General features: G+C 45.6%; 1 protein-coding gene across 1 annotated transcript in view; it reads left to right on the top strand.

The window, feature by feature from the left end:
• Window positions 1-22,940, top strand: part of LOC139394482 (intermembrane lipid transfer protein VPS13B-like) — a 173,880-nt gene that overhangs the window by 22,888 nt on the left and 128,052 nt on the right. Inside the window, exon 4 of the mRNA XM_071142556.1 lies at window positions 14,169-14,307. Within this exon, the coding sequence (XP_070998657.1) occupies window positions 14,169-14,307 (139 nt within the window). The remainder of the gene's footprint in view (window positions 1-14,168; window positions 14,308-22,940) is intronic.

Raw genomic sequence — 22,940 nt, 5'->3', positions numbered from 1 at the left:
AGGACAGATAGACAGGCTGGTTGGACATTACACAGGTTCAGCCTTATACAGGACAGATAGACAGGCTGGTTGGATAGAGGACAGATAGACAGGCTGGTTGGATAGAGGACAGATAGACAGGCTGGTTGGACATTACACAGGTTCAGCCTTATACAGGACAGATAGAGAGGCTGGTTGGACATTACACAGGTTCATCCTTATACAGGACAGACAGAGAGGCTGGTTGGACATTACACAGGTTCAGCCTTATAGAGGACATATAGAGAGGCTGGTTGGATAGAGGACAGATAGAGAGGCTGGTTGGTTAGAGGACAGATAGAGAGGCTGGTTGGATATTACACAGGTTCAGCCTTATACAGGACAGATAGAGAGGCTGGTTGGATATTACACAGGTTCCGCCTTAGAGAGGACAGATAGAGAGGCTGGTTGGACATTACACAGGTTCAGCCTTATAGAGGACAGATAGAGAGGCTGGTTGGATAGAGGACAGATAGAGAGGCTGGTTGGATATTACACAGGTTCAGCCTTATAGAGGACAGATAGAGAGGCTGGTTGGACATTACGCAGGTTCAGCTTTATAGAGGACAGATAGAGAGGCTAGTTGGATATTGCACAGGTTCAGTCTTATAGAGGACAGATAGACAGGCTGGTTGGACATTACACAGGTTCAGCCTTATACAGGACAGATAGAGAGGCTGGTTGGATAGAGGACAGATAGAGAGGCCTGGTTGGATAGAGGACAGATAGAGAGGCTGGTTGGATAGAGAGGCTGGTTGGACATTACACAGGTTCAGCCTTATAGAGGACAGATAGAGAGGCTGGTTGGACATTACACAGGTTCATCCTTATACAGGACAGATAGAGAGGCTGGTTGGATATTACACAGGTTCATCCTTATACAGGACAGATAGAGAGGCTGGTTGGACATTACACAGGTTCATCCTTATACAGGACAGATAGACAGGCTGGTTGGATATTACACAGGTTCAGCCTTATACAGGGCAGATAGACAGGCTGGTTGGATATTACACAGGTTCAGCCTTATAGAGGACAGATAGAGAGGCTGGTTGGACATTACACAGGTTCAGCCTTATAGAGGACAGATAGAGAGGCTGGTTGGACATTACACAGGTTCAGCCTTATAGAGGACAGATAGAGAGGCTGGTTGGATATTACAGGTTCAGCCTTATAGAGGACAGATAGACAGGCTGGTTGGACATTACACAGGTTCAGCCTTATAGAGGACAGATAGAGAGGCTGGTTGGACATTACACAGGTTCAGCCTTATAGAGGACAGATAGAGAGGCTGGTTGGATATTACACAGGTTCCGCCTTAGAGAGGACAGATAGAGAGGCTGGTTGGACATTACACAGGTTCAGCCTTATACAGGACAGATAGAGAGGCTGGTTGGACATTACACAGGTTCAGCCTTATAGAGGACAGATAGAGAGGCTGGTTGGATATTACACAGGTTCCGCCTTAGAGAGGACAGATAGAGAGGCTGGTTGGACATTACACAGGTTCAGCCTTATACAGGACAGATAGAGAGGCTGGTTGGATAGAGGACAGATAGAGAGGCTGGTTGGATATTACACAGGTTCAGCCTTATAGAGGACAGATAGAGAGGCTGGTTGGATAGAGGACAGATAGAGAGGCCTGGTTGGATAGAGGACAGATAGAGAGGCTGGTTGGATAGAGAGGCTGGTTGGACATTACACAGGTTCAGCCTTATAGAGGACAGATAGAGAGGCTGGTTGGACATTACACAGGTTCATCCTTATACAGGACAGATAGAGAGGCTGGTTGGATATTACACAGGTTCATCCTTATACAGGACAGATAGAGAGGCTGGTTGGACATTACACAGGTTCATCCTTATACAGGACAGATAGACAGGCTGGTTGGATATTACACAGGTTCAGCCTTATACAGGGCAGATAGACAGGCTGGTTGGATATTACACAGGTTCAGCCTTATAGAGGACAGATAGAGAGGCTGGTTGGACATTACACAGGTTCAGCCTTATAGAGGACAGATAGAGAGGCTGGTTGGACATTACACAGGTTCAGCCTTATAGAGGACAGATAGAGAGGCTGGTTGGATATTACAGGTTCAGCCTTATAGAGGACAGATAGACAGGCTGGTTGGACATTACACAGGTTCAGCCTTATAGAGGACAGATAGAGAGGCTGGTTGGACATTACACAGGTTCAGCCTTATAGAGGACAGATAGAGAGGCTGGTTGGATATTACACAGGTTCCGCCTTAGAGAGGACAGATAGAGAGGCTGGTTGGACATTACACAGGTTCAGCCTTATACAGGACAGATAGAGAGGCTGGTTGGACATTACACAGGTTCAGCCTTATAGAGGACAGATAGAGAGGCTGGTTGGATATTACACAGGTTCCGCCTTAGAGAGGACAGATAGAGAGGCTGGTTGGACATTACACAGGTTCAGCCTTATACAGGACAGATAGAGAGGCTGGTTGGATAGAGGACAGATAGAGAGGCTGGTTGGACATTACACACAGGTTCAGCCTTATAGAGGACAGATAGAGAGGCTGGTTGGACATTACACAGGTTCAGCCTTATAGAGGACAGATAGACAGGCTGGTTGGACATTACACAGGTTCAGCCTTATAGAGGACAGATAGAGAGGCTGGTTGGACATTACGCAGGTTCAGCCTTATAGAGGACAGATAGAGAGGCTGGTTGGACATTACACAGGTTCAGCCTTATACAGGACAGATAGAGAGGCTGGTTGGATAGAGGACAGATAGAGAGGCTGGTTGGATAGAGGACAGATAGAGAGGCTGGTTGGATAGAGGACAGATAGAGAGGCTGGTTGGACATTACACAGGTTCAGCCTTATAGAGGACAGATAGAGAGGCTGGTTGGACATTACACAGGTTCAGCCTTATAGAGGACAGATAGACAGGCTGGTTGGACATTACACAGGTTCAGCCTTATAGAGGACATATAGAGAGGCTGGTTGGATAGAGGACAGATAGAGAGGCTGGTTGGACATTACACAGGTTCAGCCTTATAGAGGACAGATAGAGAGGCTGGTTGGATAGAGGACAGATAGAGAGGCTGGTTGGATATTACACAGGTTCAGCCTTATACAGGACAGATAGAGAGGCTGGTTGGACATTACACAGGTTCAGCCTTATACAGGACAGATAGACAGGCTGGTTGGACATTACACAGGTTCATCCTTATACAGGACAGATAGAGAGGCTGGTTGGACATTACACAGGTTCAGCCTTATACAGGACAGATAGACAGGCTGGTTGGACATTACACAGATTCAGCCTTATACAGGACAGATAGAGAGGCTGGTTGGACATTACACAGGTTCAGCCTTATACAGGACAGATAGACAGGCTGGTTGGACATTACACAGGTTCAGCCTTATAGAGGACAGATAGAGAGGCTGGTTGGACATTACACAGGTTCAGCCTTATACAGGACAGATAGACAGGCTGGTTGGACATTACACAGGTTCATCCTTATAGAGGACAGATAGACAGGCTGGTTGGACATTACACAGGTTCAGCCTTATACAGGACAGATAGACAGGCTGGTTGGACATTACACAGGTTCAGCCTTATACAGGACAGATAGACAGGCTGGTTGGATAGAGGACAGATAGACAGGCTGGTTGGATAGAGGACAGATAGACAGGCTGGTTGGACATTACACAGGTTCAGCCTTATACAGGACAGATAGAGAGGCTGGTTGGACATTACACAGGTTCATCCTTATACAGGACAGACAGAGAGGCTGGTTGGACATTACACAGGTTCAGCCTTATAGAGGACATATAGAGAGGCTGGTTGGATAGAGGACAGATAGAGAGGCTGGTTGGTTAGAGGACAGATAGAGAGGCTGGTTGGATATTACACAGGTTCAGCCTTATAGAGGACAGATAGACAGGCTGGTTGGACATTACACAGGTTCAGCCTTATAGAGGACATATAGAGAGGCTGGTTGGATAGAGGACAGATAGAGAGGCTGGTTGGTTAGAGGACAGATAGAGAGGCTGGTTGGACATTACACAGGTTCAGCCTTATAGAGGACAGATAGAGAGGCTGGTTGGATAGAGGACAGATAGAGAGGCTGGTTGGTTAGAGGACAGATAGAGAGGCTGGTTGGATATTACACAGGTTCAGCCTTATACAGGACAGATAGAGAGGCTGGTTGGACATTACACAGGTTCAGCCTTATACAGGACAGATAGACAGGCTGGTTGGACATTACACAGGTTCATCCTTATACAGGACAGATAGAGAGGCTGGTTGGACATTACACAGGTTCAGCCTTATACAGGACAGATAGACAGGCTGGTTGGACATTACACAGGTTCAGCCTTATACAGGACAGATAGACAGGCTGGTTGGACATTACACAGGTTCATCCTTATACAGGACAGATAGAGAGGCTGGTTGGACATTACACAGGTTCAGCCTTATACAGGACAGATAGACAGGTTGGTTGGACATTACACAGGTTCAGCCTTATACAGGACAGATAGACAGGCTGGTTGGACATTACACAGGTTCATCCTTATACAGGACAGATAGAGAGGCTGGTTGGACATTACACAGGTTCAGCCTTATACAGGACAGATAGAGAGGCTGGTTGGACATTACACAGGTTCAGCCTTATACAGGACAGATAGACAGGCTGGTTGGACATTACACAGGTTCAGCCTTATAGAGGACAGATAGAGAGGCTGGTTGGACATTACACAGGTTCAGCCTTATACAGGACAGATAGACAGGCTGGTTGGACATTACACAGGTTCAGCCTTATAGAGGACAGATAGACAGGCTGGTTGGACATTACACAGGTTCAGCCTTATACAGGACAGATAGACAGGCTGGTTGGACATAACACAGGTTCAGCCTTATACAGGACAGATAGACAGGCTGGTTGGATAGAGGACAGATAGACAGGCTGGTTGGATAGAGGACAGATAGACAGGCTGGTTGGACATTACACAGGTTCAGCCTTATACAGGACAGATAGAGAGGCTGGTTGGACATTACACAGGTTCATCCTTATACAGGACAGACAGAGAGGCTGGTTGGACATTACACAGGTTCAGCCTTATAGAGGACATATAGAGAGGCTGGTTGGATAGAGGACAGATAGAGAGGCTGGTTGGTTAGAGGACAGATAGAGAGGCTGGTTGGATATTACACAGGTTCAGCCTTATACAGGACAGATAGAGAGGCTGGTTGGACATTACACAGGTTCAGCCTTATACAGGACAGATAGACAGGCTGGTTGGACATTACACAGGTTCATCCTTATACAGGACAGATAGAGAGGCTGGTTGGACATTACACAGGTTCAGCCTTATACAGGACAGATAGACAGGCTGGTTGGACATTACACAGGTTCAGCCTTATACAGGACAGATAGACAGGCTGGTTGGATATTACACAGGTTCAGCCTTATACAGGACAGATAGAGAGGCTGGTTGGACATTACACAGGTTCAGCCTTATACAGGACAGATAGACAGGCTGGTTGGACATTACACAGGTTCAGCCTTATACAGGACAGATAGACAGGCTGGTTGGACATTACACAGGTTCATCCTTATACAGGACAGATAGACAGGCTGGTTGGACATTACACAGGTTCAGCCTTATACAGGACAGATAGACAGGCTGGTTGGACATTACACAGGTTCAGCCTTATAGAGGACAGACAGACAGGCTGGTTGGACATTACACAGGTTCAGCCTTATAGAGGACAAATAGAGAGGCTGGTTGGATAGAGGACAGATAGAGAGGCTGGTTGGTTAGAGGACAGATAGAGAGGCTGGTTGGATATTACACAGGTTCAGCCTTATACAGGACAGATAGAGAGGCTGGTTGGACATTACACAGGTTCAGCCTTATACAGGACAGATAGACAGGCTGGTTGGACATTACACAGGTTCATCCTTATACAGGACAGATAGAGAGGCTGGTTGGACATTACACAGGTTCAGCCTTATACAGGACAGATAGACAGGCTGGTTGGACATTACACAGGTTCAGCCTTATACAGGACAGATAGACAGGCTGGTTGGATATTACACAGGTTCAGCCTTATACAGGACAGATAGAGAGGCTGGTTGGACATTACACAGGTTCAGCCTTATACAGGACAGATAGACAGGCTGGTTGGACATTACACAGGTTCAGCCTTATACAGGACAGATAGACAGGCTGGTTGGACATTACACAGGTTCATCCTTATACAGGACAGATAGACAGGCTGGTTGGACATTACACAGGTTCAGCCTTATACAGGACAGATAGACAGGCTGGTTGGACATTACACAGGTTCAGCCTTATAGAGGACAGACAGACAGGCTGGTTGGACATTACACAGGTTCAGCCTTATAGAGGACAGATAGACAGGCTGGTTGGACATTACACAGGTTCAGCCTTATACAGGACAGATAGACAGGCTGGTTGGACATTACACAGGTTCATCCTTATACAGGACAGATAGACAGGCTGGTTGGACATTACACAGGTTCAGCCTTATACAGGACAGATAGACAGGCTGGTTGGACATTACACAGGTTCAGCCTTATAGAGGACAGATAGAGAGGCTGGTTGGACATTACACAGGTTCAGCCTTATACAGGACAGATAGAGAGGCTGGTTGGACATTACACAGGTTCAGCCTTATACAGGACAGATAGAGAGGCTGGTTGGACATTACACAGGTTCAGCCTTATACAGGACAGATAGAGAGGCTGGTTGGACATTACACAGGTTCAGCCTTATACAGGACAGATAGAGAGGCTGGTTGGACATTACACAGGTTCAGCCTTATAGAGGACAGATAGACAGGCTGGTTGGACATTACACAGGTTCAGCCTTATACAGGACAGATAGACAGGCTGGTTGGACATTACACAGGTTCATCCTTATACAGGACAGATAGACAGGCTGGTTGGACATTACACAGGTTCAGCCTTATACAGGACAGATAGACAGGCTGGTTGGACATTACACAGGTTCAGCCTTATAGAGGACAGATAGAGAGGCTGGTTGGACATTACACAGGTTCAGCCTTATACAGGACAGATAGACAGGCTGGTTGGACATTACACAGGTTCAGCCTTATACAGGACAGATAGAGAGGCTGGTTGGACATTACACAGGTTCAGCCTTATAGAGGACAGATAGAGAGGCTGGTTGGACATTACACAGGTTCAGCCTTATACAGGACAGATAGAGAGGCTGGTTGGACATTACACAGGTTCAGCCTTCTAGAGGACAGATAGAGAGGCTGGTTGGATAGAGGACAGATAGAGAGGCTGGTTGGATATTACACAGGTTCAGCCTTATAGAGGACAGATAGAGAGGCTGGTTGGACATTACACAGGTTCAGCCTTATACAGGACAGATAGAGAGGCTGGTTGGACATTACACAGGTTCAGCCTTATACAGGACAGATAGAGAGGCTGGTTGGACATTACACAGGTTCAGCCTTATACAGGACAGATAGACAGGCTGGTTGGACATTACACAGGTTCAGCCTTATACAGGACAGATAGACAGGCTGGTTGGACATTACACAGGTTCAGCCTTATAGAGGACAGATAGAGAGGCTGGTTGGACATTACACAGGTTCAGCCTTATACAGGACAGATAGACAGGCTGGTTGGACATTACACAGGTTCAGCCTTATACAGGACAGATAGAGAGGCTGGTTGGACATTACACAGGTTCATCCTTATAGAGGACAGATAGACAGGCTGGTTGGACATTACACAGGTTCAGCCTTATAGAGGACAGACAGAGAGGCTGGTTGGACATTACACAGGTTCAGCCTTATACAGGACAGATAGACAGGCTGGTTGGACATTACACAGGTTCAGCCTTATACAGGACAGACAGAGAGGCTGGTTGGACATTACACAGGTTCAGCCTTATACAGGACAGACAGAGAGGCTGGTTGGACATTACACAGGTTCAGCCTTATAGAGGACAGACAGAGAGGCTGGTTGGACATTACACAGGTTCAGCCTTATACAGGACAGACAGAGAGGCTGGTTGGACATTACACAGGTTCAGCCTTATAGAGGACAGACAGAGAGGCTGGTTGGACATTACACAGGTTCAGCCTTATACAGGACAGACAGAGAGGCTGGTTGGACATTACACAGGTTCAGCCTTATAGAGGACATATAGAGAGGCTGGTTGGACATTACACAGGTTCAGCCTTATACAGGACAGACAGAGAGGCTGGTTGGACATTACACAGGTTCAGCCTTATACAGGACAGACAGAGAGGCTGGTTGGACATTACACAGGTTCAGCCTTATACAGGACAGACAGAGAGGCTGGTTGGACATTACACAGGTTCAGCCTTATACAGGACAGACAGAGAGGCTGGTTGGATAGAGGACAGACAGAGAGGCTGGTTGGACATTACACAGGTTCATCCTTATACAGGACAGATAGAGAGGCTGGTTGGACATTACACAGGTTCAGCCTTATACAGGACAGATAGACAGGCTGGTTGGACATTACACAGGTTCAGCCTTATAGAGGACAGATAGAGAGGCTGGTTGGACATTACACAGGTTCAGCCTTATAGAGGACAGACAGAGAGGCTGGTTGGACATTACACAGGTTCAGCCTTATAGAGGACAGACAGAGAGGCTGGTTGGACATTACACAGGTTCAGCCTTATACAGGACAGATAGACAGGCTGGTTGGACATTACACAGGTTCAGCCTTATAGAGGACAGACAGAGAGGCTGGTTGGACATTACACAGGTTCAGCCTTATACAGGACAGACAGAGAGGCTGGTTGGACATGACACAGGTTCAGCCTTATACAGGACATTGATCTAAATGTTTAGTTGGGAAACATGTATTTGTTCAGTGAACTCGTCTGGTCCGTACCTCCCACAGGGGAGAGAGAAGGAAGCACATGTTAGTGATTGACTCAGTGCCAGGGTGAAGGAGACCTGTTCCTCATCTAACCTAGCTGACACACACACACACACACACACACACACACACACACACACACACACACACACACACACTCCTGGCTGTCAGGGTTAGAGTGTGAAGGCTGGGTGTGCAGGATTAGCTGAGTCCTTCAGCTGAAGGACAGAGGAGAAGGACGAGGCTTAGTGTTTGGGGTCAGGAGGGAGAGAGACGGATAGGAATGTTCCCTGGAACGTTCTAGAATACTGGAACGTTCTAGAATACTGGAGCGTTGCAGACAGGGGGGTTGAGGACCTCTTTGTGTAAAGCAGAATGTAGCTGACACGATGTGACTCCTCAGGAAAGCCTGAGAAATATAATAATAATATATTCAGGTGGTGATATATTAAGGAAGTGATATATTCAGGAAGTTATATATTAAGGAAGTGATATATTCAGGAAGTGATATATTAAGGAAGTGATATATTCAGGTGGTGATATATTCAGGAAGTGATATATTCAGGTGGTGATATATTAAGGAAGTGATATCCAGGCGGTGGTGGTGATATATCCAGGCGGTGATATATTCAGGTGGTGGTGGTGATATATCCAGGTGGTGGGGGTGATATATTCAGGTGGTGGTGGTGATATATCCAGGTGGTGGTGGTGATATATCCAGGTGGTGGTGGTGATATATCCAGGCGGTGATATATCCAGGTGGTGGTGGTGATATATCCAGGTGGTGATATATCCAGGTGGTGATATATCCAGGCGGTGGTGGTGATATATCCAGGTGGTGGAGATATATCCAGGTGGTGATATATCCAGGTGGTGGTGGTGATATATCCAGGTGGTGATATATTCAGGTGGTGATATATCCAGGTGGTGATATATCCAGGTGGTGGTGGTGATATATCCAGGTGGTGGTGGTGATATATTCAGGTGGTGGTGATATATCCAGGTGGTGATATATCCAGGTGGTGGTGATATATTCAGGTGGGGGTGGTGATATATCCAGGTGGTGGTGATATATCCAGGTGGTGGTGGTGATATATCCAGGTGGTGGTGGTGATATATCCAGGTGGTGGTGGTGATATATCCAGGTGGTGGTGGTGATATATCCAGGTGGTGGAGATATATCCAGGTGGTGGTGGTGATATATCCAGGTGGTGGTGGTGATATATCCAGGTGGTGGAGATATATCCAGGTGGTGGTGGTGATATATCCAGGTGGTGGTGGTGATATATCCAGGTGGTGGTGGTGATATATCCAGGTGGTGGTGGTGATATATCCAGGTGGTGGTGGTGATATATCCAGGTGGTGATATATCCAGGTGGTGGTGGTGATATATCCAGGCGGTGATATATCCAGGTGGTGGTGGTGATATATCCAGGTGGTGGTGGTGATATATCCAGGTGGTGGTGGTGATATATCCAGGTGGTGGTGGTGATATATCCAGGTGGTGGTGGTGATATATCCAGGTGGTGGTGGTGATATATCCAGGTGGTGGTGGTGATATACCCAGGTGGTGGTGGTGATATATCCAGGTGGTGGTGGTGATATATCCAGGTGGTGATATATCCAGATATGTTCAGTGGACAAGTAGAAATGAATATTATCAGGTCAAAAATATTTGAGAGTTTTCACATCAAGTGATCTGGATGCATGTGTTGTGTGTGTGTGTGTGTGTATGTGTGTGTGTGTGTGTGTGGGCCCCTGCCAGATGTCATACTGTAGCTAGCTGCTGCTGCTGTCGAGTGCCAGTGGTGTTTCCAGCCCCCCACACACATAGGGCCAGGGCCGAGCAGAACGGCCGTGAGCTGCAGTCTGCCAGCTCTGTGTGAGGCCGCTCTACACAAACATTCACCCATCACCAACCCCTGGCCCCGAGCCTTCAGCCCCGAGCCTTCAGCCCCCACCTCATCCCCTGTGTTGCTCTTGGAGCCTACGGGCCTGTTGGAGCCTCTTTCCCTACAGCCTTGTAGCCAGCCCAGCATTCTCTCTCATATCCTCCCCTCCCCCCTTCTCTCGCTTCCCTCCCCTCTCCCCACCTCTCCTTTCCTTTCTTCTCCTCTCCCCTCCCCTCTCCCCTCCTCTCCTTTCTCCTCCTCTCCCCTCCCCTCTCCCCTCCTCTACTTTCTCCTCCTCTCCCCTCTCCTTTCTCCTCCTCTCCCCTCCCCTCTCCCCACCTCTCCTCTCCTTTCACCTCCTCTCCCCTCCCCTCTCCCCACCTCTCCTTTCTCCTCCTCTCCCCTCCCCTCTCCCCACCTCTCCTTTCTCCTCCTCTCCCCTCCCCTCTCTCTACCTCTCCCCTCCCCTCTCCCACCTCTCCTCTCCTTTCTCCTCCTCTCCCCTCCCCTCTCCCCACCTCTCCTCTCCCCTCTCTCCTCATCTCCTCTCCCCTCTCTCCTCATCTCCTGTCCTCTCATCTCCTCTCCTCTCATCTCCTCTCCTCTCATCTCCTCTCATCTCCTCTCCTCTCCTCTCCCCTCCCCTCTCACCACCTCTCCTCTCCCCTCCCCTCTCACCACCTCTCCTCTCCTTTCTCCTCCCCTCCCCTCTCCGCACTTCTCCTCTCTTTTCTCCTCCTCTCCCCTCCCCTCTCCCCACCTCTCCTTTCTCCCCACCTCTCATCTCCCCTCCCCTCTCCTTTCTCCCCCTCTCCCCACCTCTCCTCTCCTTTTTCCTCATCTCCCCTCCCCTCTCCTTTCTCCCCCTCTCCTCTCCTCTCCTCTCCCCTCCACTGCCCTCCAGGCTCTTGTGTTTCTCAGATGAACCCTCTTTAATGATTGGAGCTGACTGAAGTTAATGTCCATGACAGGCAGTCATGTCCTGTTGTCTCTGAGAACCAGAGAGGACCGACACTATTTATACAAAAGTATGTGGACAAACCTTTGCTGACAGGTGTATAAAATTGAGCACACCGCCATGCAATCTCCATGGACAAACATTGCCAGTAGAATGGGCCTTACTGAAGAGCCCAGTGAGTTTCAACGTGGCACCGTCATAGGATGCCACCTTTCCAAACAAGTCAGTTCGTCAAATTTCTGCCCTGCTAGAGCTGCCCCGGGTCAACTCTAAGTGCTGTTATTGTGAAGTGGAAACGTCTAGGAGCAACAACGGCTCAGCCGTGAAGTGGTAGGCCACACAAGGTCACAGAACGGGACCACCGTGTGCTGAAGCGTTTAGTATGTAAAAATGGTCTGTCCTCGGTTGCAACACTCACTACCGAGTTCCAAACTGACTCTGGAAGCAACACTCACTACCGAGTTCCAAACTGCCTCTGGAAGCAACACTCACTACCGAGTTCCAAACTGCCTCTGGAAGCAACACTCACTACCGAGTTCCAAACTGCCTCTGGAAGCAACACTCACTACCGAGTTCCAAACTGCCTCTGGAAGCAACACTCACTACCGAGTTCCAAACTGCCTCTGGAAGCAACACTCACTACCGAGTTCCAAACTGCCTCTGGAAGCAACACTCACTACCGAGTTCCAAACTGCCTCTGGAAGCAACGTCAACACAACAACTGTTGGTCGGGAGCTTCATGTAATGGGTTTTCATGGCCGAGCAGCCGCACACAATTGAATAATCTGAGTTTGGTGGATGCCAGGAGGACGCTACCTGCCTCAATGTATAGTGTCAACTGTAAAGTTTGGTGGATGCCAGGAGGACGCTACCTGCCTCAATGTATAGTGTCAACTGTAAAGTTTGGTGGTTGCCAGGAGGACGCTACCTGCCTCAATGTATAGTGTCAACTGTAAAGTTTGGTGGATGCCAGGAGGACGCTACCTGCCTCAATGTATAGTGTCAACTGTAAAGTTTGGTGGATGCCAGGAGGACGCTACCTGCCCCAATGTATAGTGTAAACTGTAAAGTTTGGTGGAGGAGGAATAATGGTCTGGGGCTGTTTTTCATGGTTCGGGCCCCTTAGTCCCAGGGAAGGGAAATCTTAACGCTACAGCATACAATGACATTCTAGATGATTCTGTTCTTCCAAATTTGTGGCAATCGTTTGGGGAAGGCCATTTCCTGTTTCAGCATGACAATGCCCCCATGAACAAAGCGAGGTCCATACAGAAATGGTTTGTCGAGATCGGTGTGGAAGAACTTGACTGGCCTGCACAGAGCCCTGACCTCAACCTCATCGAAAACCTTTGGAATGAATTGGACCACGAGCCAGGACTAATCGCTAAACATCAGCACCCGACCTCACTAATGCTCTTGTGGCTGAATGGAAGCTAGTCCCCGCAGCAATGTTCCAACATCTAGTGGAAAGCCTTCCCAGAAGAGTGGAGGCTGTTATAGCAGCAATGTTCCAACATCTAGTGGAAAGCCTTCCCAGAAGAGTGGAGGCTGTTATAGCAGCAATGTTCCAACATCTAGTGGAAAGCCTTCCCAGAAGAGTGGAGGCTGTTATAGCAGCAATGTTCCAACATCTAGTGGAAAGCCTTCCCAGAAGAGAGGAGGCTGTTATAGCAGCAAAGGGGGGGAACCAACTCCATATTAATGCCCATGATTTTGGAATGAGATGTTCGACTAGCAGGTGTCCTCATACTGTCAGTAGTGTAGTTGAATGTTTTGTACTCTCTCTAAGAAGGTCAGGGCAGATGGAGCAGGCTGGAGATCTCTCTAAGAGGCAGCCCTGTCTATCTCAAGACTACATGGTCAGGACAATTGGAGCAGGCTGGAGATCTCTCTAAGAGGCAGCCCTGTCTATCTCAGACTACATGGTCAGGACAGATGGAGCAGGCTGGAGATCTCTCTAAGAGACTGCCCTGTCTATCTCAGACTACATGGTCAGGACAGATGGAGCAGGCTGGATATCTCTCTAAGAGGCAGCCCTCTCTATCTCAGACTACATGGTCAGGACAGATGGAGCAGGCTGGAGATCTCTCTAAGAGGCAGCCCTGTCTATCTCAGACTACATGGTCAGGACAGATGGAGCAGGCTGGAGATCTCTCTAAGAGGCAGCCCTGTCTATCTCAGACTACATGGTCAGGACTGATGGAGCAGGCTGGAGAAATGTTGATTTTAGTTCGATCTAACAAGCAGCTGTTACTGGACGCGTCATTATGGCATTATGCCCCCACCACTGAAATCATTCCAATAAATTCACTGATGATAAGTGCATCTCAGCTTGGTTCTAGTCAAGTCTCTTTGGTTGCTGAGTGTGACGTGGTGGGGGTGTGGTGTCATCGCAGGCTGCGGTGCCGGTTCCCGTGTCCATGTCCAAGCGGAGGGAGGACGAGGTGTCTGTGGGGAGCATGCCATTCGCCAAGCAGCCATCCAATCAGGCCTCGGACTACGCCAGCAGCCCGGTCAAGACCAAGACTGTCACAGGTAGGAACAGTCTCCATCTCTCTGGGTCTCTGTGTCTCTGGGTCTCTCTCTGTCTCTCTCTGGGTCTCTGTCTCTGTCTCTCTATCTCTCTGTCTCTCTCCGTCTCTCTCTGTCTCTGTCTCTCTGTCTCTCTGTCTCTCTGTCTCTCTGTCTCTCTATCTCTCTGTCTTTCTCTGTCTCTCTCTGGGTCTCTGTCTCTCTGTCTCTCTATCTCTCTGTCTCTCTGTCTCTCTGTCTCTCTGTCTCTCTGTCTCTCTATCTCTCTGTCTTTCTCTGTCTCTCTCTGGGTCTCTGTCTTTCTCTGTCTCTCTCTGGGTCTCTGTCTTTCTCTATCTCTCTATCTCTATGTCTCTCTATATCTATGTCTCTCTATCTCTCCGTGTGTCTGTTGATATTGTATCTGGGCCCAGAAGCTGCTTTACACCACTTTTCCACTTACTGGGACCCCCCTCATTCTCCACTTACTGGGACCCCCCTCATTCTCCACTTACTGGGACCCCCCTCATTCTCCACTTACTGGGACCCCCCTCATTCTCCACTTACTGGGACCCCCCTCATTCTCCACTTACTGGGACCCCCCTCATTCTCCACTTACTGGGACCCCCCTCATTCTCCACTTACTGGGACCCCCCTCATTCTCCACTTACTGGGACCCCCCTCATTCTCCACTTACTGGGACCCCCCTCATTCTCCACTTACTGGGACCCCCCTCATTCTCCACTTACTGGGACCCCCCTCATTCTCCTCTTACTGGGACCCCCCTCATTCTCCACTTACTGGGACCCCCCTCATTCTCCACTTACTGGGACCCCCCTCATTCTCCACTTACTGGGACCCCCCTCATTCTCCACTTACTGGGACCCCCCTCATTGAAAACAGTCATCTGCCATCTTGTCCTTGGATGAGATGCCAGTGCAGAGAAACATACTTCTCCCATTCCCTCCAGCATGGTGTCTCGGGGTTCAGCTGGAAACTCTGAGCTGCTGGAGGAGAGGGAGGGAGGGGAGGAGGAAGGGAGGAGAGGAGGAAGGGAGGAGAGGAGGAAGGGAGGAGAGGAGGTGCAGAGAAACATACTCCTCCCATTCCCTCCAGCATGGTGTCTCGGGGTTCAGCTGGAAACTCTGAGCTGCTGGAGGAGAGGGAGGGAGGAGAGGAGGAAGGGAGGAGAGGAGGTGCAGAGAAACATACTTCTCCCATTCCCTCCAGCATGGTGTCTCGGGGTTCAGCTGGAAACTCTGAGCTGCTGGAGGAGAGGGAGGGAGGAGAGGAGGTGCAGAGAAACATACTCCTCCCATTCCCTCCAGCATGGTGTCTCGGGGTTCAGCTGGAAACTCTGAGCTGCTGGAGGAGAGGGAGGGAGGAGAGGAGGAAGGGAGGAGAGGAGGAAGGGAGGAGAGGAGGTGCAGAGAAACATACTCCTCCCATTCCCTCCAGCATGGTGTCTTGGGGTTCAGCTGGAAACTCTGGGCTGCTGGAGGAGAGGAAGGGAGGGAGGAGAGGAGAGGAGATGAGGAAGAGAGGAGAGGAGGAAGGGAGGGATGAGAGAGGAGGAGGAGGAAGAGAGGAGGAAGGGAGGAGAGGAGGTGCAGAGAAACATACTCCTCCCAATCCCTCCAGCATGGTGTCTTGGGGTTTCTCAGCTGGAAACCCCAAGTCCTAGATCCTAATGAATAAGACTACATGAACCTGATCTTAGATCCTAATGAATAAGACTCATGGACAGATGGGATCTGATCCTAGATTCTAATGAATAAGACTACATGAACCTGATTCTAGATCCTAATGAATAAGACTACATGGACCTGATCCTAGATCCTAATGAATACGACTCATGGACCTGATCCTAGATCCTAATGAATAAGACTACATGAACCTGATCCTAGATCCTAATGAATAAGACTACATGAACCTGATCCTAGATCCTAATGAATAAGACTCATGGACAGATCCTAATGAATAAGACTCATGGACCTGATCCTAGATCCTAATGAATAAGACTCATGGACCTGATCCTAGATCCTAATGAATAAGACTCATGGACAGATGGGACCTGATCCTAGATCCTAATGAATAAGTCTACCTGATCCTGATCCTAGATCCTAATGAATAAGACTCATGGACAGATGGGACCTGATCCTAGATCCTAATGAATAAGACTACATGAACCTGATCCTAGATCCTAATGAATAAGACTACATGAACCTGATCCTAGATCCTAATGAATAAGACTACATGAACCTGATCCTAGATCCTAATGAATAAGACTCATGGACCTGATCCTAGATCCTAATGAATAAGACTCATGGACAGATGGGACCTGATCCTAGATCCTAATGAATAAGACTACATGAACCTGATTCTAGATCCTAATGAATAAGACTCATGTACAGATGGGATCTGATCCTAGATCCTAATGAATAAGACTACATGAACCTGATTCTAGATCCTAATGAATAAGACTCATGGACAGATGAGATCTGATCCTAATGAATAAGACTACATGAACCTGATCCTAGATCCTAATGAATAAGACTCATGGACAGATGGGATCTGATCCTAGATCCTAATGAATAAGACTACATGAACCTGATTCTAGATCCTAATGAATAAGACTACATGGACCTGATCCTAGATCCTAATGAATAAGACTCATGGACCTGATCCTAGATCCTAATGAATAAGACTACATGGACCTGATCCTAGATCCTAATGAATAAGACTACATGGACCTGATCCTTGACCACCAGCCCTACTGTGAGATGATGTGTGGATACAGGCCCTGTCTTACATACACCAGTCTGTCTAGTAAACCAGACTTACTCTCCATCTCAATCACCTACCGAATGTACCTACCATATTTAGGTTTCTACAGTATTCACCTACTGCATTTACCTACCATATTTACCTACCATATTTACCTACTGTATTTACCTACCGTATGTACCTATTGTATTTACCTACCGTATGTACCTACAGTATTCACCTACTGCATTTACCTACCATATTTACCTACTGTATTTACCTACCGTATGTACCTATTGTATTTACCTACCGTATGTACCTACTGTATTTACCTACCGTATTGACCTACTGTATTTAGGTTTCTACAGTATTCACCTACCGAATGTACCTACCATATTTACCTACTGTATTTACCTACCGTATGTACCTATTGTATTTACCTACAGTATTCACCTACTGTATTTACCTACTGTATTTAGGTTTCTACAGTATGTACCTACCATATTTACCTATTGTATTTACCTACTGTATTTACCTACTGTATTTACGTACCGTATTTACCTACTGTATTTACCTACAGTATTGAGGTTTCTACAGTATTGAGGTTTCTACAGTATTCACCTACAGTATTGAGGTTTCTACAGTATTGAGGTTTCTACAGTATTGAGGTTTCTACAGTATTGAGGTTTCTACAGTATTTACCTACAGTATTGAGGTTTCTACAGTATTGAGGTTTCTACAGTATTTACCTACAGTATTGAGGTTTCTACAGTATTGAGGTTTCTACAGTATTCACCTACAGTATTGAGGTTTCTACAGTATTGAGGTTTCTACAGTATTGAGGTTTCTACAGTATTCACCTACAGTATTGAGGTTTCTACAGTATTCACCTACAGTATTGAGGTTTCTACAGTATTTACCTACAGTATTGAGGTTTCTACAGTATTCACCTACAGTATTGAGGTTTCTACAGTATTGAGGTTTCTACAGTAATCACCTACAGTATTGAGGTTTCTACAGTATTCACCTACAGTATTGAGGTTTCTACAGTATTCACCTACAGTATTGAGGTTTCTACAGTATTGAGGTTTCTACAGTATTCACCTACAGTATTCAGGTTTCTACAGTATTCACCTACAATATTCAGGTTTCTACAGTATTCACCTACAGTATTGAGGTTTCTACAGTATTGAGGTTTCTACAGTATTTACCTAGAGTATTGAGGTTTCTACAGTATTGAGGTTTCTACAGTATTCACCTACAGTATTGAGGTTTCTACAGTATTGAGGTTTCTACAGTATTCACCTATAGTATTTAGGTTTCTACAGTATTTACCTACAGTATTGAGGTTTCTACAGTAATCACCTACAGTATTGAGGTTTCTACAGTATTCACCTACAGTATTGAGGTTTCTACAGTATTGAGGTTTCTACAGTATTCACCTACAGTATTCAGGTTTCTACAGTATTCACCTACAGTATTCAGGTTTCTACAGTATTTACCTACAGTATTGAGGTTTCTACAGTATTGAGGTTTCTACAGTATTTACCTAGAGTATTGAGGTTTCTACAGTATTGAGGTTTCTACAGTATTCACCTACAGTATTGAGGTTTCTACAGTATTCACCTACAGTATTGAGGTTTCTACAGTATTGAGGTTTCTACAGTATTCACCTATAGTATTTAGGTTTCTACAGTATTGAGGTTTCTACAGTATTGAGGTTTCTACAGTATTCACCTACAGTATTGAGGTTTCTACAGTATTCACCTACAGTATTCAGGTTTCTACAGTATTCACCCACAGTATTGAGGTTTCTACAGTATTGAGGTTTCTACAGTATTCACCTACAGTATTGAGGTTTCTACAGTATTGAGGTTTCTACAGTATTGAGGTTTCTACAGTATTCACCTACAGTATTGAGGTTTCTACAGTATTCACCTACAGTATTGAGGTTTCTACAGTATTTACCTACAGTATTGAGGTTTCTACAGTATTGAGGTTTCTACAGTATTTACCTACAGTATTGAGGTTTCTACAGTATTGAGGTTTCTACAGTATTTACCTACAGTATTGAGGTTTCTACAGTATTGAGGTTTCTACAGTATTCACCTACAGTATTGAGGTTTCTACAGTATTGAGGTTTCTACAGTATTCACCTACAGTATTGAGGTTTCTACAGTATTCACCTACAGTATTGAGGTTTCTACAGTATTTACCTACAGTATTGAGGTTTCTACAGTATTCACCTACAGTATTGAGGTTTCTACAGTATTGAGGTTTCTACAGTAATCACCTACAGTATTGAGGTTTCTACAGTATTCACCTACAGTATTGAGGTTTCTACAGTATTCACCTACAGTATTGAGGTTTCTACAGTATTGAGGTTTCTACAGTATTCACCTACAGTATTCAGGTTTCTACAGTATTCACCTACAGTATTCAGGTTTCTACAGTATTCACCTACAGTATTGAGGTTTCTACAGTATTGAGGTTTCTACAGTATTTACCTAGAGTATTGAGGTTTCTACAGTATTGAGGTTTCTACAGTATTCACCTACAGTATTGAGGTTTCTACAGTATTCACCTACAGTATTGAGGTTTCTACAGTATTGAGGTTTCTACAGTATTCGCCTATAGTATTTAGGCTTCTACAGTATTTACCTACAGTATTGAGGTTTCTACAGTAATCACCTACAGTATTGAGGTTTCTACAGTATTCACCTACAGTATTGAGGTTTCTACAGTATTTAGGTTTCTACAGTATTCACCTACAGTATTCAGGTTTCTACAGTATTCACCTACAGTATTCAGGTTTCTACAGTATTCACCTACAGTATTGAGGTTTCTACAGTATTGAGGTTTCTACAGTATTTACCTAGAGTATTGAGGTTTCTACAGTATTGAGGTTTCTACAGTATTCACCTACAGTATTGAGGTTTCTACAGTATTCACCTACAGTATTGAGGTTTCTACAGTATTGAGGTTTCTACAGTATTCACCTATAGTATTTAGGTTTCTACAGTATTGAGGTTTCTACAGTATTGAGGTTTCTACAGTATTCACCTACAGTATTGAGGTTTCTACAGTATTCACCTACAGTATTCAGGTTTCTACAGTATTCACCTACAGTATTGAGGTTTCTACAGTATTGAGGTTTCTACAGTATTCACCTACAGTATTGAGGTTTCCACAGTATTGAGGTTTCTACAGTATTGAGGTTTCTACAGTATTCACCTACAGTATTGAGGTTTCTACAGTATTCACCTACAGTATTGAGGTTTCTACAGTATTTACCTACAGTATTGAGGTTTCTACAGTATTGAGGTTTCTACAGTATTTACCTACAGTATTGAGGTTTCTACAGTATTGAGGTTTCTACAGTATTGAGGTTTCTACAGTATTGAGGTTTCTACAGTATTGAGGTTTCTACAGTATTTACCTACAGTATTGAGGTTTCTACAGTATTGAGGTTTCTACAGTATTCAGGTTTCTACAGTATTCACCTACAGTATTGAGGTTTCTACAGTATTCACCTACAGTATTCAGGTTTCTACAGTATTCACCTACAGTATTGAGGTTTCTACAGTATTCACCTACAGTATTCAGGTTTCTACAGTATTCACCTACAGTATTCAGGTTTCTACAGTAATCACCTACAGTATTGAGGTTTCTACAGTATTGAGACTTCAGCTCCTCTAAAGCACATCACGGTTCAACAAGGCCTAAAGCAACAAGCAGCTTTCATTGGAAATAAGCATGTCGTTTTTTTATTAGTTGAGTGCCCTTGGAAATGTCTTCCCACCAGGAGATGCTTTCCTCTCAGTGAAGTCATTTTCTCACTGTAAATACGAGCGTGTGTATTTACCCCGTGTTTTGATAGGAAAATGCTCCTATGACATTTCTAGCACTAAATAATCCATTAGGGATCTTTCCAAGCTCTTTCAGGATGCTGAAAGCACAGCAGTGAAAAGGTCACGCGGCGTTTTTTTAAATCTCCACTAATGCCTTTTCCCCCTCATATCGCACTGCCTTTGTTTATCCACATCTATTACAGTACATTCCCTCATTAAAATGGAGTTGGTACACCGTCGGTAAACAGTCGGTAAACAGTCGGTAAACAGTCGGTTAACAGTCAGCCGGGGCTCCCAGTGTATACAAACCGCTCTAGCAGTCTGCAGCGTGTCAGTAGCACCTTCTCAGAGCTCCACCTTGGGTCCTGTTGTCTGTCTGCCAGTCGGTAAACAGTCAGTAAACAGTCTGTCTGCCAGTCTGTGTTTTCTCTTTGGGTTTTTGACTAAACGTAAACTAGATCCCGGTCGTTGAATGGGCACCAGCTCTGTTGTTCAGTCTAGACCAGGAAGTGGGCAGCCAATATGGCCTGTGTTTGTTTCATACATCCATGTGATGTTTCTACGTATGTTTCCTGTATATTATCATGCTCGGTATAGTACATGATGACAACGACAAGGTCACTGGCTCTTCAGTTTGGTCCGTTCCAAAATATGTGACCGACCACCTCGATTAGGTAGCAACATTTGAATTTATTCTAATTGTATTGTTTTTTTTACATTAGATTAAAGTAGAGACTCAGAGCTATAAAATGGGATTAAAGTAGAGACTCAGAGCTATAAAATGGGATTAAAGTAGAGACTCAGAGCTATAAAATGGGATTAAAGTAGAGACTCAGAGCTATAAAATGGGATTAAAGTAGAGACTCAGAGCTATAAAATGGGATTAAAGTAGAGACTCAGAGCTATAAAATGGGATTAAAGTAGAGACTCAGAGCTATAAAATGGGATTAAAGTAGAGACTCAGAGCTATAAAATGGGATTAAAGTAGAGACTCAGATCTATAAAATGGGATTAAAGTAGAGACTCAGAGCTATAAAATGGGATTAAAGTAGAGACTCAGAGCTATAACATGGGATTAAAGTAGAGACTCAGAGCTATAAAATGGGATTAAAGTAGAGACTCAGAGCTATAAAATGGGATTAAAGTAGAGACTCAGAGCTATAAAATGGGATTAAAGTAGAGACTCAGAGCTATACAATGGGATTAAAGTAGAGACTCAGAGCTATAAAATGGGATTAAAGTAGAGACTCAGATCTATAAAATGGGATTAAAGTAGAGACTCAGAGCTATAAAATGGGATTAAAGTAGAGACTCAGAGCTATAAAATGGGATTAAAGTAGAGACTCAGAGCTATAAAATGGGATTAAAGTAGAGACTCAGAGCTATAAAATGGGATTAAAGTAGAGACTCAGAGCTATAAAATGGGATTAAAGTAGAGACTCAGAGCTATAAAATGGTAGATCAACACTACAGTTGAGGAACAATGGGGGAAAGTCAATTCTGCTTTGATAAACTTGTTACCTCACTTTTGAGAAAATGTCCCTGGAATGTTTTGAAACCTATTGGAGAACTCTTCTTTGTCTACGCCCATTCAGCATTGTTCACACCCTTTTAAGCTTTAGCCCCACCCATCTCTTTAAGGCTTCACATGTGAGGCCATTTGCTAAACAGAGGGAGTAGTTTAGTAAACAACCAACAATTTCAATTAAATTTCTCCTGTGAAGTATTGACATGTGCCTAGCTTCCTGGAACAGGAACAGAACCCTATTCCATATATAGTGCACTACTTTAGACCAGGACCCAATGGAACCCTATTCCATATATAGTGCACTACTATAGACCTGGACCCAATAGCACACTATTCCCTATATAGTGCACTACTATAGACCAGGACCCAATGACACCCTAATCCCTACATTGATTTATGTTTTTATTTCACCTTTATTCAACCAGGTAGGCCAGTTGAGAACAAGTTCTCATTTACAACTGCGACCTGGCCAAGATATAGCAAAGCAGTGCGACACAAACAACAACACAGAG

The sequence above is a fragment of the Oncorhynchus clarkii genome, unplaced genomic scaffold (genome assembly GCF_045791955.1).
Source record: "Oncorhynchus clarkii lewisi isolate Uvic-CL-2024 unplaced genomic scaffold, UVic_Ocla_1.0 unplaced_contig_10305_pilon_pilon, whole genome shotgun sequence".
In the NCBI taxonomy this organism is placed as follows: Eukaryota; Metazoa; Chordata; class Actinopteri; order Salmoniformes; family Salmonidae; genus Oncorhynchus; species Oncorhynchus clarkii.
Note: the sequence above shows the minus strand (reverse complement) of the source record. Positions and strands in the feature narration are given on the sequence as shown.